Consider the following 24,671-nt stretch of genomic DNA (forward strand, 5'->3'; position numbering starts at 1 on the left):
CGTGATCAAAGGGCCACGGCCAGTAAGTCCTTTAGTAATGGCCGCTGGTCCGCGTCCCCTCGTCCTTCCGAATTTAATGAAAGAGAACCAGTGGGGCTGCCCAGCTGGCGACCGGGGCCGGGAGGGCAAACGTTGCCCGGCTCTTCCTGTCAGGGAAGAACAAAGGGATCTCCAAAGCACCTCAAATCCACATGTGGTCACCGTGTCCAGGAGCCCGTGGGCTTCCCTGTCGCGGGGACGGAGGGCGGCCCCATGTCGCAGCAGCTGTGGGTCATTCTGCCAACTCCACGTAAAACTTTACCTGTGTGTTTCAATTTGGGAGTGTGGGCGAGGAAGTAGCTGGGAGCCAGAGGCCGACCTCTTGGGTGACTTTGGAGGACTCTCTTTAATCCGCTCTGAGCGCTGGATACAGAATCACTTAGATCTTTAAAGTGTCCTTTGGCTTTGAGACCATTGGAGACAGGCTTCGGGAGGCAGCCCTGAGAATCCCCCTTCCTCCCTCCCCGGGGCGGGGGGCGGAGCACAGAACCGGAGGAATTGCCACCTCGCTCTGGCTCCACAGGGAGTGGTGAGCCTTTGGGGTGCATCGGGGTCAGCGTGGTCCTGCTTCAGAGTGAGGCGTTGGACATAGCAGGCTGGGATCCAGGTGAGAGAAGGGGCTGCCTGCCCCCCCCCACACACACACACCCTCTCTGGGTGAGAGAGAACCTGGAAACGCGCACATCTGGGTTCCTTGCAGCACTACGCAAAAGGAGGGGGCTGCTTTTTTCCCTCCCATGACTTCTGATATCTCATTTTGCAAGACCTACTCTTTGTGTTTTTTTATGGATTGATCTTTTTGTTGGAGGATGTGCTGGTGAGCCCAGGGCTCTCCGTGGCCTCCCTCCCCTGCCTGGCTCAGTCAGCACCCTTGTGGCTAGTTGCACAGTGAGGAACTGTAACTGAGTGTGGGATGTCCTCCCCAAAGGCCCCATCTCATGGGCTTTTTTCAGTGAAATACCATAGTCCCATGACTTAAGGCTTCAGAGGTGGACAGACCTGCTTTGAGACCCTTCGGCGCCACTCTTTAGCTCTGAGACCTTAAACAGGTGATCGAGGGACCTCAGTTTGCGAAAATCCTCCTTTTCCTGGGTGGAGGGCTTCACATAGTAACCACTTAGGATTGTGGTGGGCTTACATGAGATGCTGGGGAAACCTTTACCTCTTTTCCCAACACTCAGTACATATCAGAGGCTCTTAGTGCACACGGCTGTTTTTTCTAGAAATTCCCACCCCCCCCTTTATTTATTGATATCTTACAGATTTTTCCCAAATTACAGAAAAATGGCGATTTCCTCTCTTTTCTTCCCAGTATACGGTGGTTTTGATTTGGAAAGGTGGGGTGTGCGTCACGTGTGTTTATCATCACAGCCGTAGCGTAGATGGATGAAAAGTTAGAGCAGGAAGGGCCTCTCTTTATCAAGTGCTGGAACTTTCCCTGCCATTTGAAGCTGAGCACATTGGCACTCTGGCGCAGCTAATTAGAGCACAGCGCTGCGGTCCTCTCTGGGACCATTCTTCCTCCTCATGGGCTCACATGGAGGGGTTCCAGCTGGGACACACCCGGGAGAGTGTCCCAGCCCCAGGCCTGCCTGCCAGAGGAGGACCAGAGGCTCCAGGACAAGCCAGCCCCTGGCTTTAGTCTCGGTGGGCCAGCAAGCAGCCCAGGCGGGGTGGGGATGGCAAAGAGACCTCGTCAGATGGAGCGGGAGCCCCCAGCTGGTGCCCCAAACTCCCCTGGGAGGAGCATAGCTGTGTCACACTGGAAACCCCACTGGGAGGAGCACTGAGGTCCACAGGTGGTACAGATATTTCCCACCAATTGTGAGAGGCAGAAATGCTAGATGTGGACACAGTCATATAGACCATTGACTTAAAAGAGTGTGCATGTGTTTTCAGAGTTGACCTGTCATGGCATCCACTTGGGAAGTGGACAACTTTGGCCCTATCACCGTTGCTCGACAGTGACGTGCATCACTAGCCATGAGGCCCACAGAGCATTTCTTTCAGGCCCCAAACAGCGAGCCCCAAAAGCAGAAGGACCCCCTTTCTCCTTTCAGATTCCCTGACAGGGTCATTGGTTTTAATTTCCTCTCTCTCCCTCTAAGGAGAACCCTTTGGGTTCCACTTAATGAAAAGGGCCAGTTTCTTCTCTTAACGAAAGAGCCTTTAGCTTTTATCCACTAAGCCATGCAGGTACTAACTGCCCAGCACATCTGTGCAGTTGGGGGAGTAAAAGTGGAAGCGGGTTACAGCCTGAAGGAACGAGGGCCCCAGTGCAAGCTCTTACTTGGGCAAAGACCTGGCAGCCAGTGTTGTCCCGTGAGCCTCAGCCCCATTGTCACAAGCCCCGGTCAACCTGCCTCGCCTCCTCCATTCATTCGTGCCTTGGCCCTTTCTCGGCCGGGCCTTTTACGAGACGGATCCACGCATAGCAGGTCGGCTCCCCAAGAGCTCTACTGTCCCTGGAGCTGCGACCGCAGTGCCCTGCCAGGGAATGTCCAGCACAGAGGGTGATGTGGGGGTGTCTATGGTAGGGAGCAGGAGGAATAGTCCTGCCCTCGAGCCACCCGCGGGTCTGAGTCAGGACCCTGCCCTGCTCATTATATCTGCTTTGGCATTCCCGTTTGGGGTCATTAAAGTGAGGGCTCTAAAACATGCACTTGGTGCTGGTGGGACCCTATCCCCCATGGGGCCCTGTCCTGAGCACTGAGCCCCACAAGACTCCTCCATCACCCAGCACTTCTGCCCACACCCCTGGCACTCACTCTCCCTCAGATGTGTCTTCCCCAGGCCCTGTACCACCTGCTCTGTGCACACAGCCCCCATCCTTTGGACTCCATCCTGGGTGGGTGGTGGGTGTTTGGCACCCAAGCTCCAGGGTGTGTCCCTTGCAGGAGAGGAGATGTGCACCGTGTCCACTTAGCACACTGTGCACTCCATCGTTTGTGAAACCAGGGAACCACAGCCCAGGGCCGGGGACGTCTGTAGACTCACCTGACTTTGGCCAAGATCCCTTCTTCCAAAACACGCACACGATTATGAACTGTTTTCTTTGTGCAAAAGTACTTAAACCGCACAAAAATACGATTCATCTTCTCTCAGTAGAGGACCAGTTTAAAGCTTATCAATAAGATGATATTCTGTGTGACCACTGATTCCCCCCACACACAAACACACACACTTTTTTTTTAAGTTGTATTGAAGAAACCATAGCTCTTCTTCCCAGCACAATCCATTGATCTTCCGCAGCCTAAATGTTTAAAGTTCAATTTAACATTTAGGGAGTAAAAGGTCTCCGAAGGGACTCGTAACCATTGATTTTGTGTCAGGGTTGAGGAGCTCAAGTTTAAAACACAGCAATCCTACCAGGTTACAAAAGCCGCGTGGAATCGTGCTAGGCCTCTCACGCCCGTGTTTCCCTTTCTGCAGAGGTTACGATAAAAGCACTTAAAGAAAAAATCCGAGAATATGAACAGACTCTGAAGAACCAAGCAGAGACTATAGCTCTCGAAAAGGAACAAAAGTTACAAAATGATTTTGCAGAAAAGGAGAGGTGAGTGTCTGTTGGGGGCCGCACGAGGCCAGCCCGGGTTGTAAACCACGCTCTGCGGGGCTCTCAGCAAAATTTTGTTTGAAAAATAAAGGCGTCCCTTACTCTGTCACCTGAGAGATTACCTTGAGTGCCGTGCATGGGTCTTTACCCGTGGGGGGATGGCGTCAGGTGGTCAAGGGGACCAGAGTGGATCCAGGGGTTGAGCACAAAGCGTGTATGCTTGGCATGTGCTGACGTGAGCTGAGGTGACAGGGCATGGCCATGTGCCCTCTCTGGGGATGCCCTGGATGCATGTTGGTCGAACCCCTGCCACCTTCTGAAATGAAGGTGGATATTTAACATCACATACAAATCTTGGTTTTTTTGTTTTTTGGATTTTTTTTGTTGTTTTTGGCCTCTTTTCTGTACCTCACCACGCTCCATATATCAAGCCCCTGATATCAATAAAATCTGTTACAGATAGAGAAACCGGGCTTCAGATTTGGGACCTGCCCATGCTCTGCCGGCTAGCCACCCAGAGGTGGGACCAGAGCCCAGCCCACCACTCCAGCTCTGGCCTCCCCTGGTGGTCACATGTAGCCTCCCAGAGTCCTCGCTGCAGGACCAAGGCCAGTCCCACGCGGCCTGGGAGAGCAGGGCCAGGTGCTGCCCCCCAGGAAAGAAGGGAGCCCCATAGAGTCAGGGCTCTGAAAGCTGAGCAGACTCTTGACCCAGCCCCAGCGTGCCTCCTGGGAGACCACTGTATGCCCAAAAGTAGTTTCTCACCATGTTACTGATATTAGGGTGAAGGGATGGGATAAAAGCAGTCAAAATGCCCGGCCAGAGAGAAATGCGTAGATAAAGCTGGGCCATCCCCAACTGGAACATTACACAGCCATTAAAATAATAGCAGTGTAGAATTTGAAATGAGACCAGCGATATATCCAGCATGACAGGGAGTGAAAAATGCATGATACAGAATTACATACCATGTGATTACAGCTGCACAGAGCAGTCATGCATTAGAAAATTGTGGAAGTAAATTCATCTGGGAATTTGATATTATTAAATTGGCTTTCCAAACTAGGTAAAAGAATTAATTATATTTAAAGATGCAAATATCAGACTGACCACTTGGGATGAAGGATAAAGCTAGATTTTTTTTTCATCTCGTTCTTTACACCAAGAAATTGAAAGGGATCTAGGGTTTCAACATTAATAATTCAATCGTGTACATACTGGAAGAAAACTTAGGCAAGTATTTTGTTTTTAATAATTTTAGAGTAGGTATTTCTAATCATAATTGAAAACTGATCGTTTAAAAATAAATAACAATAAACATTGTAAAAGCATCAAAAAACTAGGAAGACATTTTCCCACCGCATAAGGGTCCTTACAAATTAATAGGGAAAAAAATGAGCGCTATAAGTGGACGAAGGAGGTACGCAGACAGTTCGTACAAAGTGAAACAAATGCTCAGCTTTACTCAGCAGGAAAATTTAGTTTAATTTTATCCAGTGTTGGCACAGGAAGACAAACACTCGCATATTGTTGGCAAGAGTTTAAATTAGTGAGGTTTTTGTTGTTGTTGGGAAGTTTCTCAATATCTATCAGAACAACAGTAACAAAAAATTGCACGTACTCTTTGACCGTTCTAATTCCTCTGCTAGAACTTCATCCAACAGATTCACTGTCAGAATAATGCAACAATGTCTGCATAATGATCACTGCAGAATTGTTTAGTGGAAAGAGGCGATAAACAATCTAAGTGTCCACAGAGGCTGGTTACGTTAATTATTTAATAAGAATGGGGAGGAGCTGTGTATACTGGTATAGAACGCTTCCAAAGTAAGGAACGAAGTGAAAAAGCAGGCCGGCGTGTGTGTGCTAGGATCCCTTTCACACTAAAAGGGTCAAGGAGTGTATATTACACGCTCATATATTACATGTGAGTTTATAGAATAGTTGTGCTGGTGGGTTTGTTTGTTTGTTTTTTTAACTCGGAACCTGTAATAGTTTTATAATTGGAATATGTGAAAACGTGAGCAGTCCTTCTCCTTAGGGGATGGAAATTTGGGTGATTTTTTTTTTTTTTAAACAGTGTAATTTCTACTTTTCTGTACTCCCAAGTTTTTTAGTCTGAGAGCATGTGTTCTGTTCATATGATGTAAAAATAATGAACTTATTTTTAGAAATTTTCTGCAGATGAGGAGGGAGGAATGCTATTTATTGACCAGGGAATTCGTTTGAAGATCAGGGGAAATGTGAATCTGGGGACACTGGGTTCACACGTTGAGCATCGCCCATTAGGTATTACAGTCACATTTACATCCCATTATACCAGACCTGGAGCCACCTGTCACATCTATTAGCACATCCTTTATGCCAACAAATTCCTCATTGTGTCAGCAAAATGTAAATGTGTCATTCTTCTTGGGTAACTTCAGAAAACAATGAGTGCGTGATGATGGTTTTTTGTTTTTTTGTTTTTTGTTTTTAATATCTGGCATGTGAGGAACAAGTTACATTTAAGATAACTGGCTGCATCCATTAGCACACATCAGGTCCCTCAGGATGCGCGCCCCACATAGTGTCACACGTGGGTACAAGAGTCTCGGGGTGTTAAAGATCGGGGAGCGGGCACATGGTGCTCAGGGCCCCACCAGCAGTAGCCAAATTGTGTGCCTGTTGCCAGATGTGTGGGTTGCTGCAAAGATCATTGGCCGCCGAGCTCCAAAGCGCACGAGACGTTCACATTGGGAAACAAGATGACCAGTTGGCTTTATTCTCTTCCTTTTCAGAAAGCTGCAGGAGACACACATGTCCACCACCTCAAAGCTGGAGGAAGCGGAGCACAAAGTTCAAAGTCTGCAGACAGGTGTGATGGTCTTCATCCTAGTCAAGCCCATTCGGGGAAGACCAAAGTGGGGGGGCTTTGGGCCGCCCCCCTGGTCCCCCCCACCACACCCTCCCCCCTCCCCGTACCGGGCACCCTGGAGGAGTGAAGGAGCCCACGCTCCTCAGAGCCCCCCAGCCTCTCCACCTTGACTTCATTATCACCCACACTGAGTTGTTCACGTCGAGGAGGGAGGATCTGAATTCCTTTTCCATCCCTTCCACATGCCATCCTTTCTTTCTGCTCTTTTCCAACAAACACATCTAAATCGCCAAGCTGTCAAGAACTGACATTTCATTTGGAACAATAATGGGGGGAAAAAAAAACCACAACACTTATTTCTACCCTAAATGAAGTTAAGCATAGTAATAGCAGACCTTTACAATTTAAGACGCCCAAAAAGGTTGTGCTACAGTTTTTGTCATTTCTTTATGCTTTTTTCTTCTTCTTTCTCCTTTTTTTTTTCCCTGAAAGGGAAACTGCGTCATATACTTAATTTAAACGTGGGGGGGAAGGCATCAGAAGGACAGAGTATGAGAACATAATCGCAGCACAGTTCCAAACACGTGAATAAGACCCCCAAACTCTAGAAACCGCCTAAAAATCACTAAGAGATCAGTAAAAAGAGATAAACAGTCCAGTAGAATGAGGGGCTAAAGACACAAACAGGCAGTCTGCAGAGGAGATGCACATGGCCACTACACACATGAAAAAACATTAACAATTCGTAACAGGCAAGAGGATGCTAATTAAATCAGGGAAAGATTGTTTTGCCTGCCAGACTGTCAAAAGAATTTTTTTAATTGATAATATCCGGTGTTGGTGAGAGTATAGGAAAATAGTCCCACTCCTAGAATTGATGGGGATGTAAGTTGGCCTGTCAGGGGAGCCAGCTAGGTGGCGTTTGTCTGTCTGGAGCGTCTCAGCTCCTTACCCCCGGACCTTGGCTTCTGTGGGTCCTCAGGTGCCCAGCATTTGGCAAGCTTCGTGCAAGAGCTAATTGTTCCTGCCTGTGTCCTGACATGGAGCGCTTTCCAGGCTGTTCTGCTAAAGGAAAAGAGCAAGTCTCAGAATATATGTGTATCATCCTATCTGTGCGAGGCCAAGAAAAAAACAAAACAAAACAAAAATATATATATACACACAGTTAATGTATGGAACTATTTTTTAAGTAATCAAATATGTATAAAAGCAGGAAATCTGCACACTGAACCAGTAACAAGAGTTATCTCCAAGGAGGTGCGTGGATAAGATGAGGTGGAAATGAAAGGGGATTTTTGGCCCCATTCTGTGTATTTTTGTCATCTTTGACTCCTTGGATGTGAATATATTGCTTGTACACTTTTTCCTTTTTCCTTTTTTTTTTTTTTTTAAAGATGGGGGAGGGACAGGGGAAGAGAGAAGAAGATCTCAAGCAGGCTCCATGCTCAGCGCAGAGCCCGACACGGGGCTCAAATCTCACGACCCTGAGATCATGATCTGAGCCGAAATCAAGAGTCAAATGCTTAACCAACTGAGCCAACCAGGCCCCCCTACTTTTTCCTTTTTAATTTAATGTGAATGACCGGTATCTTATATTAAGGTTTTATGTCCTCTGCTTTTCAGCCCTGGAAAAAACTCGAACAGAATTATTTGACCTGAAAACCAAATATGATGAAGAAATTACTGCCAAGTAAGTCTCTGCCCGGCTCCCTCCATCTGCATGCTTTCGGTCAGGTATCCCCCGATTTTGCTAATCCAGAGAAGAGTCCCCCTGCCTTGCCGTCCTGTCTGTTGGCTTTCACAAAGCGGGACAGGATTCAGGAGGCGCTCAGCCTCAGAGCTGCTGTGAGGAAAACTGTCATCCCCGTGCACTGCTTGTGTCATACCCACGATGTGACAGTAAGCTCTGGTGGCCCTAGAACACTGGAACTTGTGTCCTTAATTATTGTGAAGCCTCATCACCATGTGCCTTTTTCTAAGAAAGTTTGGAAACAGGGCATCTTATAGAAGAGGTGACTCTTGGGATGTTTCGGGTAGCTGGGTCTGTGCAAATCACATCACCTTTTCCTGTGTCTGCGTCCTTGGCTCCCACACAGAAGTATTTACTCACGTCACACCTTAGAACACTAGGCGTCCGTGTGCGGACACATACGCATAGGGAGCACGCGTGTTACGGCGGGCATGTCACCCAAGGCTCTTGTCAGAAGGAAATCAGTGATCTGGGGTAGCACAGGTACAGCCGTTGCTAGCCCATCCTCCATGCAGAACACCCGGAAGGAAGGAACGAACAGTATTGACAGAAATCAAGAAACATGAAAAAGCAGCAGAGATTGTCCCTAGCCCCAGTCTCCTCTGCTGAAGCCCAGACAGGCAGAACCGCCAGATGAGAGGTTGAGCCACCTCCTCCTGTCCTGGGAGGCTCCCCCGGTCTCCGGCAGAAGCCCATGTCCCCCAGGCTGCTCTGTACCAGTGAGGTGGGGCTCCTGCCATGCCCCCATAGAGCCTGCATGGGCTTCAGTGCTCGGCGGGGGGTGGGGGGGGCTCTGAAGAGCACCACCTCCTCCAGGGCTCCCGCTCTACGCCGGGCATCCCTCTGTCCCATCACACTCGCCCTTGGCCTTTGACGTTGCTGCTGGGCCTGTTGCTCCCAGGGCCCACCTCGGTGGGCTCTTGACCTTTGCTCTGCATCGTTGAGTAGCTAGAGACCTTGAGAGCTAGCCAGGCCTGGCGGGCGGAGCCAATTTTGATCATGAGCACAGAACTTCGGCGCAAAGACGAAAATACCCTCCTCGGTCTCAGCAACTCTGGCTGACCTGTTGGCATATCGAATCCCGGTGGAAGTTGCCAGGTCATTCTACCTTCTTGTGTCGGCGTGCTGAAGTGTATCTTCAGGTGGGGTAGAAGGAGCGGGCTCTGAGGTGTTTAACTGTTAAGATTGCCCTCTGAAACGTGGAGGCTCTGGTATTAACTCCTCTGGCCCGGGGCACCAGCATCGATGGGATGGCACTCGCCCCCCCCCACTCACCCCTCAGATGGAAGCTCAGCAGGAACCATACCAACTGCTGTCACCCTCATACTCCTTGGTGTCCTTGTCTGGCCCCCCCTATTCTGCCAACCCGCCACCTTTATTTTTCTATTATTTCTGCCTGGACTTTACTAAGACGAATAGTCGTTGTCTTTCTTGGTAAATTCCCTTTGTTTTTTTTTTTCACTAGTGTTCATTATTTTATTTTTTTAAACCACACCTCTTTCTAGAAGACATAGATACATCTTGTGTTTCTATAATTAACCAAAGCTTGCTTTGTTACTCACTTCAAAAGTTGTGCAATCCGTGTCTAAGCCCCTCTAAGCCAGTGTTTCTCAAACTGGGTGTCACAGGGGCGCAATCAGTGTAGTGAGTAGCGACTGGCTGGTTGAACAATAAAATACAATAGAAAACAAAATAACAGAATGGAGTAGACAGTATCGTGGCCCATGGCACATAGTAAAGTCAGATATTGTTTTGTGACACTTTTGTGTTCATTATGTGTATAAATCTAAAAATATAAATGTATAGTTATTGGGTCGCAATGTAAAATGCAGTTCTTCCGGTGGGTCTCAATGAAAAATTATTTTGAAAGCCACTGCTCTGAGAGTGTTATAAAAGGCTCGGCTTCCAGAAGCCGGCATCTCCTGCCATGTCCTCCCGGGGCATGCTGGGGAGGTGCTTTTAGACTCAGACATGCATCTACTTGAGGAAAAGAAACAGCCTGATGACAGAGCATCTACCGAAACCATTCAGAAATGACAGCAGGTAATGCCACTTGTCACATGACAGCTAAGTACTGGTCCCTGGTTTAGACTCATCATTTCCTTATTGGGCTTCTGAAGGAGCCACGTAGAAAATTTGTGTCCATTTAATTGGTTTGTTTTAGGTGTTGGGGAAGCGACTGAGCAGAGAAGAGCCATCTAGAAAGGGCATAAATGTTCCCCGCTCACAGGTTTCCATCCCCGCTGGGTGGGGAATGTGGTGGCCGGGGACTGACCGGGAGACAGCCCAGAGAGGGTCTCCCATCCTCTGTCCCTACCCTCTCTGACCTTGCTAGAGGCCAGGCTCACGCTGGGGAATGACAGCTCAGTCACCTGTCAGGGCCCTGCTGCCAGGTGATCCTGCTCCCTTAAGATGACAGGGATGATTTTCAGTCTTAAGTATTTTTCTAGTTACTGTCTATAGATGCATTGACTCCTGGGCTGTTCCTAAGCAGCCGGCTCTGTCATGTTACAGGTAAGAACATTAAATCTTGGGTCCCCTGAACCAGCAAGGTCACCCAGGGAAGCCCCAGAGGCCCTAGACCTCTCCTAGACTCCAACCCTACTGGCATCTGATGAGCAACAGCGGTTACTGGTGTGGGCTCAGAAATTTTTCTGGATGGTTTCTCATCGTATCAGCATGTCTTAAGACCAAAAAGATTTTTTCTCCCTAAAATCCAAATAAATGAAAATCCATGCATTACTTGCTCATGTTCACTAAACTCCAGTAAGTGGAAAATAGAATCAAAAAGTATGAGAGTTGCTTATTCTAACAGAATGTTCTGCTTCGGGACTGTGGCTATTGCCACAGACTGCTTTCGGGGCCATGGGCGCTCAGGGTGCATCACCTCCTGGGATCAGAGCAGGGCATTGCTTCGGTGTGGCCCATGTGTGCATTCGTGGGGAAAACAAGCCTAACTCATGAGGGACACGATTCAGATGTAACAGATTCGCTCACCAGCACAGTAGACATTCCTAGAGGACTCCTCTGAGCCTAGCCCTTTGCTGGGCTCTGGAAATCCAGAGACAGAAGGCTCAGGGAGACAATCCATTGGAATCTAGGGTGATCACTGCTGTGACGTTAGCTAGCACAACCTCCGTGCTGTCAGGGGGTCCACATGACAGCACACTCCAGCTAGGGGCAGGCGGCAGGGAAAGCACAGAGGGAATGTGGCAGCTTGAACCAGGACTGGCGGGGCTGTACCACACCAAGGCTTGCGAGGACCTGTGGCCTTTGGGACGAAGAGCAACCCCTGACCTTACCCTCCCTTCTTCCCGCTGCCAGGACTCCCGTGGCCAAACTCAGCAGCAGCCAGTGGACAGCCTCCAGGGGAGGCGCACCCAGCTGGAGCAAAAGGAAAGGGTAATCAGGGAAGCCTTCCTAAAGGGGGTGACATGTGGTTTGCGGTTGAAAGATAAGTTCAGGTGAGGGGCTGCTGGAGGCAAAGGAGTACAGTATGTGAGAACACAGGGGGGCCAGCCAGATGTGCTGAACGTAGGGATGGGGCAAGGTGGGCGCAGTGTATGTGGGGCCGGGTGGGGGGAGGGTGGCAGACTCAGGACCCCACAGGGGTCGGGCATTTCCCAAGTCGGAAACGGACTGACTGCTAACAAAAGGCAGCCTAGGGCCAAACCCTTACTGTACATGCTTCCCAGAGTAAGTAATCCACCAAAAATGTGGAGAATGGACTGAGTCAGTAGTCACTACTTTCTTGTAGCTTTGCAGGGAGTCCGTCAGTCTGGGAGACTGCATGTATCTGGAGACTCTCCCTCACATCCCTCTCTCCTTTTATTTTATGGGAAAGGTTTGTCACTCTGCCATCTGCCTCAGGCCCACCCTACATGTATCTTATTAGACTAGACGTCTTCTCGTTAATACATACGAATATGAGCCCACCAGGGGCAAACCTTTTCACAAATGGCCTTAAAACATTCCTAAACCGTTTCTTTTCTCTCTCAGAGAGTAGGGAATTCTTAAATCCTCATCGACAGAAAACGCAAGAAGGGGATGGGGTGGCACAGTGTAGCGTGAGCTTTGGAGAAGGCTGACCCACAAGTGGCTCGGGGGAAGGGTCCACAACTCTTCCGTGTGGCCTTGTGGGCGCTCACTGACCACCATTCCCACTTGCCTTCCCCGACGACGGATGCGCACAGCCAGGGTTGTGCAAAGTCAGGGAGGGCATGCGGACAGCCCCTAGCACGGTCCCTAATAACCCGTTCCCTCTTCCGTGATCAGCAAACACAAGCTCCACCCGACAAGCTCGCAGTGGGGCCTGGTGTGCGTTTCTGAAATGAGCAGACCTCGGGGAAGATGGACTTGAATTGCAGCATCTCCCATGGGATTCCAAGAGCCCACATTGCCCTCGCCTCTCTGTCACGGGGCAGTGTCACCCCCATTTGGGAAAGCAGGCCGCAGGTCGAAGGCACCAGGGCTGTCCCGAGAGCCCGATGTATTGTGAGCAGTCACCACCCCGCGTCAGCTGGGACAGCGCAGGCTGACTTGTCGGGGATGGCAGCAGTAAAGTTTTCCATGTGTAGGCTTGAAGTAAAATGTAATTAGCCTTTATGTGCAGAACAAGGACCCATTGATGAATACAGCTGGTCTTTGTTTTGTCCCGTCATTGAGAGTGGGAGGTAAAAGTGTTCTTCTTCATGTTTATTAATGCAAGATTCCTTAGACAAATGGCAAGCACAGTTTAATATTTGTTGGAACATAGGGGGGCTTGCCAAAACAGTTGTGTAAGAGGATTGCAGGGTTGCAGATTATAACCGTTTCTGGGTTAAATAAATGAATTAGTTCTCTGCTTTTTTTCCCCCACCTTTTCTTCTTTTTCTTTTTTTTTTCGTCAAAAAGGTACCTCCTTTCTCAGAGGGTCACCCTGTGTCCCCATCTTCCCACTTGTGTTAACCAATGGAGAGTTAGCACCCCGAATGACTTTAACCTGGAGAGTCTAGCCAAGCAGAGTGGTGTGGATTTTAATAGTTAAACAGTCCCCAGGATGCCCGTGGAGGTGGACAGGCTTCTTTTGGGCACGCGGCATCTGGCCCCGGAGAGAGAGGCCTGGCCCTCGCCTTCCGCAGCTGTTCGCCTGGGCTCGCGGCTGGGTCGGCGCCGCATACCGCAGGAGGGGAGTGTTGCCCTCCCAGACTAGCATCCTAGGCGAAAGTGCAGGAATTCCCATTTCTGCTCCTGTCTGCGGCCCCCTCTTTGCTCTGTCCCCAGAATCCTGGTGGCAAAAAGAGCTTCAGCTATAACACATACAGTCCGCTTATTCCATTCCTCTTCGCTTGTGGCCTGTGTCTCTGAGCCTCCGATAAAAAAATACGGAATTGCACTGAAATGTTCTGTGTTTTATAGCTAATGGTAGTCGTAGGAGAATTTGCACCTCCCAAGCCTTTCCTGCCAGAAAAATTCATATTTCTTAAGGTTACTCGCGTTCTAGTCTTTTTCCTGTGTACTTCTTAAAAAGCACTACATTGTATATATAGTGACTTACATCGTATATTACAAAAAGGACATTTATGAGAACTTCACTTGGGTTAATTTTAGAGTATTTTCTTTAGAGCGTGTATGGAACCAGTACTTTCTCACAAAATGCAGTGCGCTCTGAGACAGCCATCTTTACCAAGTGAGCCTGGCTTAGAGCTTTGTGGAAATAGTTGAGGGGAGCCTGTATGTACCCCGCATCGTGGAGGTAGGGAATGCCCAGCAGTGGGGCGTGCAGGCCCTGAAAGGCAATCCGACAACATGAGGAAACCAGCAGCTGGAGACACGATGCCCAGGTGGGACGTGCAGACCGTAAGCAGGTGAATGGAGGTGGGGTAGACACCTTCCACGCATATGGATCGCTGGGGACGAGTTCACAGAGGTTTCTGGCATGGCCCCAAAATCCAGCGCCTGTCACATCCGGCCGTGGTGGCCCGTAAAGTCCCATTCTGATGCTGCCTCCTTAAAGAGAGAAGTGTCACCTGTGTGAGGGCCAACCAGGTAATAAGAGGTTTCCGTGAAGACTCTCAAGCCTTCGCTCTTCCCGCATCCCCCCCCCCCCATTAGCCCTTGCAGACTGGTTGCTCCTGTATTTATTTATTTTTTTACACTTGCATGTGAAAGACTTAGGGAACGGGGCTCGGTAGAGCCCAGGCAACGGGGCCCGAGAATCACATACCTATTTTGATAATCCGATTGGACGGATGCGCATCTCCTGGTTGAACTTGAAAACACTGGCTTTGGTCTCCTGGAATGGAGTCTCTCGGCTGTACCTTTAAGAATGGAACATTTGCTATTTCCTGTCTTTTTGATGAGTCATCAATTTCCAGTACGAGTTGCTGTAATTATCCTGGTTAGATTAATTTCCCTAAAAATAGAGAGGCAGCCACTTTTATGGTTTCGAGGGGATGGGCTTGAATAAAGAACCTACTGTCCCTTCAGCCTTAGAGGCAACCAGATCATGCTTGCAGGGACCAACCGAGGACGTTTTGGGGGCTTTTCTTCTTTCCCCCTCTGTAGCTTTATCTCCCGAAGGGTACAACTGTGCATTTTATAGAATTCCCAGGATTTTCCATCCCTGTACAAGCATTTCATTTCACACCCTAAAATGCGATGCCTGGGTGAGCCCCGAAGGGCTTTCCTTGGCCTCTGTAGCAACAACAGCATCTCTTAGCAAGCGGTACAGCCCAGGGCACTGATCTGAACTCTTCCCAGCCCAGGGCACTGTGCGGGAAGAAAGGGGTGGCTTCATCTTTTCAAGTCCACGTACAATTTCCTCTGAGTGCCAAGGGTCCTTCACCTGTTCCGTGGACTCCAGGTGTGTCTGGACATTACCTAGCATCAGCAAGAACCAGCAATGTCTACGCCTCCCACTTTGAGCTACGCTCACTAAAGGCCTGTGTTAAAATGTCAGGCATTGTGTCAAGCGCGGGGACTGCAGAATGAAAGAGGCGGGGAGGTTGCAGATGCGATCTGCACACAGGCTCGCATACTCCGCTCTGAACCCTGAAACACCCATGTACACGTGTGCCTATGGCAATGCTGGGTGGGGTGTACAAACATGCTTATGGATAGAGAGAGAGTAATCCTCTTCTTCCAGCATCCTTGGAGAGGGTATTGTAGAGAAAAGCATTATTCCTCGACTGTCACTGGGGATTGGCACGCTTTTATAAAATTTGTGTGTTTTTAGAGACCCTTGAGGTTTCCCTGATTTCGCTATAAAGTTAAAACTTGCGGAGCTCACAGTTTGAAGCTCAAGGAAACATAAAGAGACCGATGGTGAAAACAGCCATCCCGGTGCATCTAACGACCTGTAGGATGGGCATCATATCCCTCGCTGCCTACATCCAGGACTGGGGATGGAGCAAGTACCGGGAGTGTTCCTGCAACCCGTATGGTGTTGACAAACATCAGCTGAACTGCCTCTGAGGAGGGCTCATCCTGTCTGTATACCGTGTGCATGTCCGCACGGTCGTGGGTACATCACAGAGGGCAAGACTTCGGTTGACCTCATAAATCAGTGTGAGCCTTTGCCTTGACAACAGGTGGATGAGGTCTCAGTAGTGCACGGCCTGGACCTTGACTGGTGACATTGTTTACCCTCCAGAAGGACAACCGAAGGAAGCTGATGACTTCTAAAAGGAAAGCGGGAGCCATCTGAACCTTTGAAGTACTTTAGGAAGGAAGGCTTATGGAGCCCCTGCCTGGAACCTGCACACCACCTCCCTCCCCCAGAGAAATTCCTCCAAGAGCCATGCGTTTCTAGCTCACCACAGGAGTCCCTTGCTACTGCTGAGGCCTGGGGCCACACCGGTCACCATGATGTGGCGCATCTCCTGCGCTTCCCAGGTGGCAGAGGAGAATGTGATCGAATGTGCACTGACCGGTCCAGGGCCCTTTGGAAGAGAAGCAGGAGGGCTGGCAGACGTGAGACTGTCCTTCCCATGGCATATCCCCCGAATCAATGAAGATCAATTCCTTTTATATGATGCTTAGTATTTTTAATTACAGAAGTCCTCCATGTGTATTATACCAAATTTAGAAAATTCTAAACAGTTTTAGAAAATAGGTCATCACTCATTATCTCACGACGCAGAGATAACCGTTGTTAACATTCTGGCATATTCCTTCCAGTCTCTTTTCTAGACGGTGCTTTATTTCTGTTGTCTTTTATAGATGGCATCAGATGGATGTGAAGTTTTCATTTCTAGGCTGTTGGTTTGGTTTGTTTGCTTGGTTTTGTTTGTTTTTGTTTTTTACTTGACATGTAAATAGTTCTCTCATGTCATTAACTTATCCTTTAGAAACCTAATGCGTGCTGCCCAGTATTCCATCAAATAGGCGTGCTGTGGGATGGTCACTCATTAGCTTCCCTGTCGTTCAGGAGCCTGACTCTACACTGCTGTCATTGCCTCGCAGGTTAAAACTAGAAAGCTTCCTGCTTGCTGGCTTTCTGTGCCTCTATTCCAGCAGTGGCTGTGGCGTTTTTAGCTGGCTTCCCTATGGCATCATCAGACTGGGAGAGTCTGGACCCCCAGAATGTTCCAAGGGCCCCAGCAGCTCTGGCCTCCCTACCAGACTACTGTTTTGTGACGGTGATAGACATCACAGCCTCCTCTGGTCAGGGGATGGTGGGCGGTGCTAGGCCTAGAGTCAGGAGACCCTGGGTCCAGCCCCAGTTCTGTCACCGGTGGGGCCTCACAAAGTCCCCTCCCTTAGCAGTAGCCGTGTCCTCGTTAGTAAAAGGATGGGACCGGACTGGATGGCAGCGGGCATCATTGAAGAGCCTGCCCCCTATTTGGCCTCTTAACTTGATCCCCCAGTTGCTTCCCAGAAGCTGAATCTCCGATCCCGCCAGCAGGGCCTGCACATCCTGCTTGTGGAGTGGCCTCCATGGAAGGCACTAGCCCAGGACATGGGGGACAGTGTGAGCAGGGCCACTACGAGGCTTGATTCCTGACTCAGTAAGAGGAGCAACCTTGGGCAGAGCACCCAGTTTCTGTCCTCAGGCCTTAGCGTCTTCAACAGCGAAATGAAGGAATGCTCCCATAAAGCGCCTGGCGTAGTATCCACACTCGAACCCTCAGTGAACGGGGCTCCGGCCACCCCTTACCCTCTCCCATGTTGATCTTGTGAAATTCGGGATATCTGTGCCGCCGGGCCTCTTCCACGTCAGCGCGCTGCAGCTGTGGGAGTCTTCGTCCTAAGGGCTCAGAATTAGAAATCATGACCATTTACCACTTGGGTGCTGCTAATGCGGGGAGCAGAAAGCTCCAAGCGCCTACCATTGCAGAGCTGTTAATGCCCTAACCTCTGGAGGTTCATAACCACTGAGTAACGCTGCTGGAGTCTGCATGCCACATGTGTGCAGGCCCAGGTCCTGACACGCGAGTAGGGTGTCCCACGTGTGGTCCCCTCTGGCCGCACGTCAAGGCAAGTCTCAGACTCCAGGAGAGGTCTCACCCCGTGTGGCTTGGAGAATTTGGGGCTCTCTGGGCTGTTGTAAAACACATTAAGAGAGGTGCCAAACATCTGGGCACCAGCAAGGATGTCTGGGGCTCTTATTCTGGGATATCGTTTAAAAAAAAAAAAAAAAAACTTTTTGGAACCAGCCTTAAGAATGAAAAGTTTCCTATAGGAAAGCGAGAGCGAGCTAGATAATTGAACTCATTGATTTCCTTCACGGCTTGTTTGGCCTTTCATTCCCTTCCTGAGGTGCTGTTTGTTGAGGAATGTCTCCAATTGCCAGAAAGACAGTGGGGTGTCTCATATTTCCCCGCCAGCTCTCCTTTCAGCCAGAGCCGAGTTCCGAGGCGAGCCTGCAATATGAATTTTTAATGCAGAACTTTATAGCCTTACTCTTGTAGCCCGGCTGCATTGCTCTCCTGAGCTTTCAGATTTAATGCCCTGATGAGCAAGCAAAGACTCGGGGCACCCAGCATCAGTGAGAATTAACCCCCAGATGACCGCACGTGCGCCCCCTCATTTCCCTAAAGGTAAACCTAAAGTAGTCGGAAGGGAAAAAAATTTTTTTAATCCTATAGTGTTTGGATGTTCTCAACGTAGCCTGGAGTGCAAAAGTAGCAGATTCGCGAAATTTTATTGAATAGCGTACATTTGTACCTTTTCATTTATCTTTTCAAAGTTGGCCTGTTCCCACTTGGATGCGCTTCTACACTTTTTTCTACCCATTAAGACAGCAGTACAATTTCTAGGATTTACCGAATAGAAAGGTCACTGGACACTCCCATTTTTTTCTGTGGGAAGCCCAAGCGTGGTTAGAAATCCAGAATTTGTCATTGATCGTGGAAAAAGCACCACTTACGTCAAGTGGTCGATTCTGTGTGTAGGCCTGTGGTTGATTGTTTTTTTCTTTTTTCCTGCTGGTAGCTCTGTATATTAGTGAAGGTTTTGAAATTAAGGGGAAAATATTTTAGAAGAAGCTGTCTGTAAAAACTGCGCGAGTTTAAATTAGTTAGCAAAGGATGGAGTTTTCGATAAGTGGTACCAGAGCAATTGGCTATGAAGAAGGTAAGAGAGAGCTGAGCCCCAGCAGAATTAAGTCTAGATGTTTTAAATCCTTATGTGTAAAAAACGAAACCATAAAAACACGAGAAATTTTCGATGACTCCTTTGATGTGGGGTTGGGGGAAATTTCTCGAAGCCCGATGCCCAAGGCGGAAATTGGGGAAATTCACAGCCCTCTGTGAATTGAGTGATTGATAAACTGACAAAAATATTTGCATTGCATATGACAGATCTATATGTAAATATATATAAAGAGCCCTTACAAAGCAATAAGGAAAAGTTTAACACCCCAGTAGAGAAAGCTGTCTATTTTCAGCTCTGTCTCCTTTCTAGACAGTTCTGCTGTCGGCATCTCGAACTCAAGCGAACTCACCGTCCTCCATGATTTCCCTCTTCCCCACAGTTTCCCTTGGCCTGTCTTCCCCACCTCAGGCAAGCATGGTCCGCCTTTATTCCAGAGACGGAGAGTCCTTCCTGACTCTTACCATCCCCACTCTCTAATCCATATTAATTCTGCCTCCTTCAGACATTCAGCATCCAGCACTTTTCACTATAATAATTTGGCTCTTTTCATCTCTTGGCCCCACAGTTCAGCGTCTTCCCCGCGGATCTCCCTGCTGCCAGTTTCTCCCCGGACTATCCATCCTCCAAGTGTCTGTCTGCTAAAAGTACCTTTCCGAAATATAAGTTTGATCCTGTTAAAATCTGTCCTCCCTTAAAGTCTTTCCGTGGCTCTGTCTTACCTCCACTGAAAAATCATGACATGGTGCCTGAGCCGCTTCGTGAGGCAGCCCCGCCTTCACAGCCTCACTTCACACCATATCTGACACCCTTCCTCCCCTCGTGGAATCACGGGCCCTTGCCAGGCTCACCATGCTCTGACATCCCAGCTCATAGTTACCAGCCTTTCTTCGTAAGCAGATCCTGCCCCTCCACACCCCGTTCCTGTGCCCGCACGTACCCACACCAGCCTCTGTGTACATGTGAGGGGAGGCTCTGGCCTCTCTGGTTCCATGGAGGGAATTTGGGGTGAGAGAGGATCATGAATCTGGACCCAGAAAACATACATCTTTATTTTTTACTAACATCTGACTATGATGTAGCATTTCTTTCCCTTGCACATGAAGTCACCAAACCAGAATAAGAATCTGAGAGTCAGTTGCAAGTAGAAATCGTAGATCTTTTCCATCACATTAAAATTGTAAATACCCCCAGAGAGTCAGTAGTTCTTGGACCCACCACTAGATTCATTATTCCTTGCACAGATAAAGAAGAACATCTGTTACTACATCATAAATTTGGATTTTTTTTCCCCTAGGTATTGTAATAACTGCACTTCAAGGTAACTATTTTCCTTAGTAAACTTAGGTATTTAAAACATTTTTCTAGAAAGAGGGCCATACTCTTCACCAGATTGTCAGAGGGGACCATGGCACAAGGAGGGTTCAGCATCCACAATAGACTGGCAGCGTCTTGAGGGCCATAACTGGACCCTCCTTTTTTGCCCTAGGACTTCGCACAGTGCTTTACCACATTACGTGGGCTTTTAATAATAGTCCGTGTGGCTTTCATGAAATCTACCTCTTCCAGGTGTGAAACAGCTGGGACTGAGGCAGGGTCAAGTATTGTCCCAATCCCATGCCTGCAGCAATGCCCATTGTGCGGATGGACCCTCCTTCCTCCAGGGATGGAGGATGCCTGCTTGCCCCTTGGGGTCTGCCCCTCACACACCTAGCCCCCGGTGTGAAGAAGCAACACGGGGATTTAGGTTGTAGGGGTGCCAAGCTTGTAATGGTCTGCAGCGTACACCAGTAGCCTAACATGGGGCATGAATCGCAGCGAGCCACAGTAAAAGAATGGGCATCAGAAAAGCTGTGGCTGATTTTCATAACGAGGGGAAGATGTGAATATATTTTCTGTCTAAGCTAAGGGACATTCCTCCTTTCATAAAAAGGGAGGCAGCGCCCCTCCGCCCACATCAGGGTTATTTGAACCTTCATCCATTCAGTAAACCTCTGCTGAGTGCCTCCCATGTGCTGGGCACGAGGAGCACCTCGGCTTCGGGACTCAGTCTCTGCACTTGATTGTCATGTCCCTGAGAGGGTCACTGCCACCCCCTCGACATCACTTCAGATGTCATCTGCATGCTGGGGACTCCCCCACTGATGTTTCTGGCCCCGGCCCGTCCTTAACAGACATCACAAGCTTCACGTAGACAGAACCGAACTTCTGATGGCTCCCATCAAACCTGGCCAAACAGCCACCAGAGTGACCCTGTCGCTTTGCAGGCCGGCCACGTCACTGCTCCCAGAACCCAGAAAGGGCCTCCCACTCACCCAGGAATCAGAGGTGGGGCCCTGACCACAGCCTGCAGCTCACCGGGCACACCGCCTGCTCCCCTCCTGGCGGGCTCTGTCCTCTTACCCCAGGCGCCTTTGCCAGCACTCACAGGTGTTCTTGAATGGATGGAAGCAAAGCCGCTGCTCTCCTAGAGGCCATCTCTAAGCAGAAAGCAGATTGCCGTCTAATGGAAGTGTAGGTAGAGTCAAATGTCCTGTGCTGCCAAGAAAATTAAAGCAAGGCAAGTTGGGGAAGACGGAGAGAGAGCCTTGCCGGCTTCCATGGATGGTCAGGGGAAGCAAAGCGACTTGGTTGCAAATGAAATGTATAAAAGTCCGGAGCAGGGGCTCCATCTGGGTGTAATCCAACCCATGGGTGCTTACTGTGCTATTTTAACACGGACACTTACTCAGAGATTACTTCAGCAGGGGTCCTTGGACTCGACCCCAATATGAGAAGTCTTGTGCCGAAATGTGGAACTCCCCTAATGGGTTCAGAGCAGAAAATGCAGTGTAGTTCCAGATGTCTTCTAGCAGGGCAGGGATGCATGGTCCAAGGGGCGAACGGAACACGTCTGTGCCTTCTGAGGCTGTATAAAATAATTGACCTAGCTCTGCCCCGGCTCCGGAAGCATGGGCATTCAGTACATTGGCCCTCATCACACAGGTCAGTGACTCCTGACCTTGACTAAGATTCCTTAGAGCCTCAGTTCAGCATACAGATCCCTGGGCCACATCCCCTAGCGTCTGACTCAGTGGGTCTGGCATGGGACCCACGGCTCTGCAGCCCTCCACACACATGGGGTCTGGTGACCACACTTTGGAAAACTCGAATCTAGTCATTCTGGTTTCATTGTTGATGTTTGGTTTGAGGACAGAGTTGTCCACATAAGGACAAGGGACAGTGCTGTCATGGCCCCTCTGGAGCCCCTCATCTCTTTCCCAGTGCTCGAGCGCATACCTCCATGGGGCCACGTCGTGTCAGACTTGGGTGTCTGATGATCCCATCTGTCGTACCAGACCAGGAGCTCCTCGAGGGCTCGAGTGTGGGTTCCGAGGGCCTATGACTGTGCCTGGCACCCAGCGAGATGTCCATCAGTATTTGGATAATCCTCAAGCTAGTGCGCCGGGGTAAGCAGACACCTCCCCACATCGTCTCGTGTCCTTGTCCTTAGGACTCGCACAGTTACTGTGTCTGCATCTCTCCGGAAGGTCTAAAGAACAAGATCCTTGGAATACTAGCATATCTTGAGAGCCGGCACAGGGGAGGGTACAGGTGGGAGGCACGGGCATGGGTGACGGCTGTAGCTGGCGCTGTGATGGGCAGTCAGCTCCGTGAGGCTCTGCTGCGCAGCCCTTTGAACTTCTCCCAGGGCGGTCCCAATGCCAAAGTAACAAATGAGGGGCTTTTTCATTCATAATTAGGACTTGCCACCAGGTTGCTGGTTCAAGCCTGGCGGAGTCTGCTCGGTGGCCCGGGTCCTGATGGCACCAGAGTGGTACGAGGGGCTTCGAGGGGCAGGGCTGGTTCAAGGCAACCCAAGCTCTTCTGCTGCTGGCCTTCTGGAATTCATGTGCGCTGTGATCACTAAGCGAGTCTTCTGTTACCGAATGCAGAAGCTCCTTACTACTGCTATGGAGAGATGTCCAACATATGTAATTAAGTGGAAAACACAAGGCTCAGAACTTGGCATGTTGAATGTGCTCTGTGTGCTGTTAAAGCAAACACCAGCTCTGGGAGGGGCTCTGGGGACAGGCAGACAGGCGCTTTTTCACTGTACCCTTTCCTGACTTTTGAATCTCCTATTGCATGAGAACCTATTTAGTCCTTCTGGAGCCTTCGCATCGATGGATCCAAAGAGGACTTGTAGCCATCAGGGCCCCCCCCCACCCCAGCCGCCACAGACAGAGCTCGTGTTCAGTCCCATTTCTGTCCAGCTCAGAATCCATCACCAGGATAAACAAAATAGCACTTTGGAACTGTCTTTGTGAATGTGTGTATCTTTAAAGCAATTCGTACTTCTCTCCTGAAAGCTTAGTTAAACATACCCTGCAAACCCTGTGGAGAGGGGGCTGAGCACGCAGGGACCAAATCTGGGGGCTCACCCAGATCTACTCGTCAGCAAACAGCGGGCCCCTCGGGCGAGTCCACTTAGCCTCCCCCTGGCCTGGGTTTCATGTTCCATAATTGTGTCTGCCTCCACGTGAGCTCCCAGGAGTTAATAGGCGCCAAGTGTTCAGTGGTCCCTTTGCCAGGGTCCAGGCGATGTTAGCTGCTGCCATCATTATGAACATGTCTGACACCCTCTGGTCTGGCTCCTGTTGGAAAGCTAGCAGCTACCGAGAATGCTAAGTGACCTTCCACTGGGCCTGGCTCTGTTGTTCACAGTTCAATAATTAGCCATCTTAATAGGAAAAAATAAAATCTGAGACATGTTTTGTCTCCCCCTACCCAGTTTTATATTCTCCGTATTTCTATGTATTTCGGATGCCCGTGGCGTGCATACATGCGTCACATAGCCATGCACACACTGCTGGTACGACCCGACGAGCTCAGGACTTTCCACTTTGTATATTGCCCTTTGTTCTTTTGGCTTGACATCACTTGTACAGTTCTTACAGCACCTGCTCATCTGCTGATTTGTCATTTTGATGGCAAAATTTTATGTTCTTCTCTCGATGAATTAGGGTTTACATAACCAGTCTTGGTTGGTGAGCGTCTTGGTTATTTTGGTTTTTCAATAATGAATTTTTGTTCAGAAAAATAACCCCTGAAAATATTTTTCAGAAAGAGAGATCATCAGGGCAAAAGAGATGCTGTCTTAAGGCTTCTTAGCATGTCGCTTTGCAGAGGGATGGACTGCTTGCAAGAGCAGCTAAGGTTTCAGGGGCGCCTGGGCGGCTCAGTCATTAAGCATCTGCCTTCAGCTTGGGTCGTGATCCTGGGGTCCTGGGATCAAGCCTCGCATCGGGCTCCCTGCTCGGTGGGAAGCCTGCTTCTCCCTCTCCCGCTCCCCCTGCTTGTGTTCCCTCTCTCGCTATGTCTCTCTGTGTCAAATAAATAAAATCTTAAAAAAAAAAAAAAAAGGGGAGCAGCTGTGGTTTCTTCTCTCCCAACCCCCAGCCCAAATTTCAGAGGTATAAGCCCAGAGCTCCAGTCTGGCCTGGGGTACGAACACTACTTCTTTCAGACCTTCTGTGGCAAATCCAGAAGATAAGGGGCGGGCTGCAGTGATTTTCACCCTCTCTCAGCACGTTGGTGGGACCTCATAGATGTTTAGCTTTATATTTGTTAGCACAAAACTCAGCGTTTTCCCATCTCTGTATTTACTCTGTGTTTCCTTATATTTCAAGAACATGGCTACAGTGGAAACAGTAGTAATTCTACACATTCTCTGGATTTTAATTACTTGCTCATATTTATCAGGACTTTTGCCTATTAATTGATTTCCTCTTCATTTGAGTTTTAGTGATTTCATTGTCCAGAGGCATTATATCTAGTTTATAGGAGATAGATCCCATCAAACTTATTGTCAATCTTTTTTGATATGGTTTCAATAATAGAAAATGGTCTTT

At 49.2% G+C, this 24,671-nt stretch overlaps 1 protein-coding gene across 3 annotated transcripts in view; it reads left to right on the forward strand.

Moving 5' to 3' along the window:
* The window catches only part of CUX1 (cut like homeobox 1), a 349,697-nt gene that overhangs the window by 208,201 nt on the left and 116,825 nt on the right, over positions 1 to 24,671 (forward strand). For all 3 annotated transcript variants that reach the window (XM_073884183.1, XM_025864557.2, XM_025864556.2), the window contains exons 6-8: positions 3,472 to 3,595; positions 6,376 to 6,452; positions 8,076 to 8,142. In XM_073884183.1, coding sequence (XP_073740284.1) covers positions 3,472 to 3,595; positions 6,376 to 6,452; positions 8,076 to 8,142 — 268 coding nt within the window. The remainder of the gene's footprint in view (positions 1 to 3,471; positions 3,596 to 6,375; positions 6,453 to 8,075; positions 8,143 to 24,671) is intronic.

The sequence above is a fragment of the Callorhinus ursinus genome, unplaced genomic scaffold (genome assembly GCF_003265705.2).
Source record: "Callorhinus ursinus isolate GAN/ISIS: 27379988/994484 unplaced genomic scaffold, GSC_fseal_2.0 scaffold55, whole genome shotgun sequence".
Classification (NCBI taxonomy): Eukaryota; Metazoa; Chordata; class Mammalia; order Carnivora; family Otariidae; genus Callorhinus; species Callorhinus ursinus.